The 516-nt window shown below is 33.5% G+C and overlaps 1 protein-coding gene across 1 annotated transcript in view; it reads right to left on the bottom strand.

The window, feature by feature from the left end:
* The window catches only part of LOC107631487 (E3 ubiquitin-protein ligase UPL1), a gene marked incomplete in the record, with an annotated part of 13,047 nt that extends 12,657 nt beyond the window's left edge, over window positions 1-390 (bottom strand). Inside the window, 1 exon segment of the mRNA XM_021117483.1 lies at window positions 92-390. Coding sequence (XP_020973142.1) covers window positions 92-124 — 33 coding nt within the window.

Genomic DNA, 516 nt, shown 5'->3' with positions numbered 1-516 from the left:
CAAATACCGGCACAATCAGATAATAGAATCAAAGTATAAAATAAACAAATTTTAAAAAATCCCCAAAAATAAGGGAAAAAAAAAAGCTTACCACTTCAAGTGCCCGCTTTCTCTTGAGCTTCATCTCGGACAGAGCATCGCAGAACCAAACAGAAAATAAGAGATTGATTGAGATTGAGGGAGTGGATCAATCGAAATTGATCGTGCAATCAATCAGAGGAAAAACCCCAATTCCTGAAGGGAGGAATGAGGGAATTGGAGTGATTGTTGGGAGTGAGAGTTGAAAGTAGAGAGAGAAAGAAAGGAGAGAGGGATTTGAGGAGAAAAAAAACCCAAGTGCAAGTGAAGAATGGGAAAAAGAAGCTCAATAAACAAATATGAAAAAGAAGAGAAAATATAAATAGCGTGGTTCACAATTCCATCTTCACCTATATTTATTGGAGAACCAAACAAATTAATTACTAAATTTTAAATTTTAATTTAAATCATCTAAATTTTGAATTTTTATTTGAGAGT

The sequence above is a fragment of the Arachis ipaensis genome, chromosome B03 (genome assembly GCF_000816755.2).
Source record: "Arachis ipaensis cultivar K30076 chromosome B03, Araip1.1, whole genome shotgun sequence".
Taxonomy (NCBI): Eukaryota; Viridiplantae; Streptophyta; class Magnoliopsida; order Fabales; family Fabaceae; genus Arachis; species Arachis ipaensis.
Note: the sequence above shows the minus strand (reverse complement) of the source record. Positions and strands in the feature narration are given on the sequence as shown.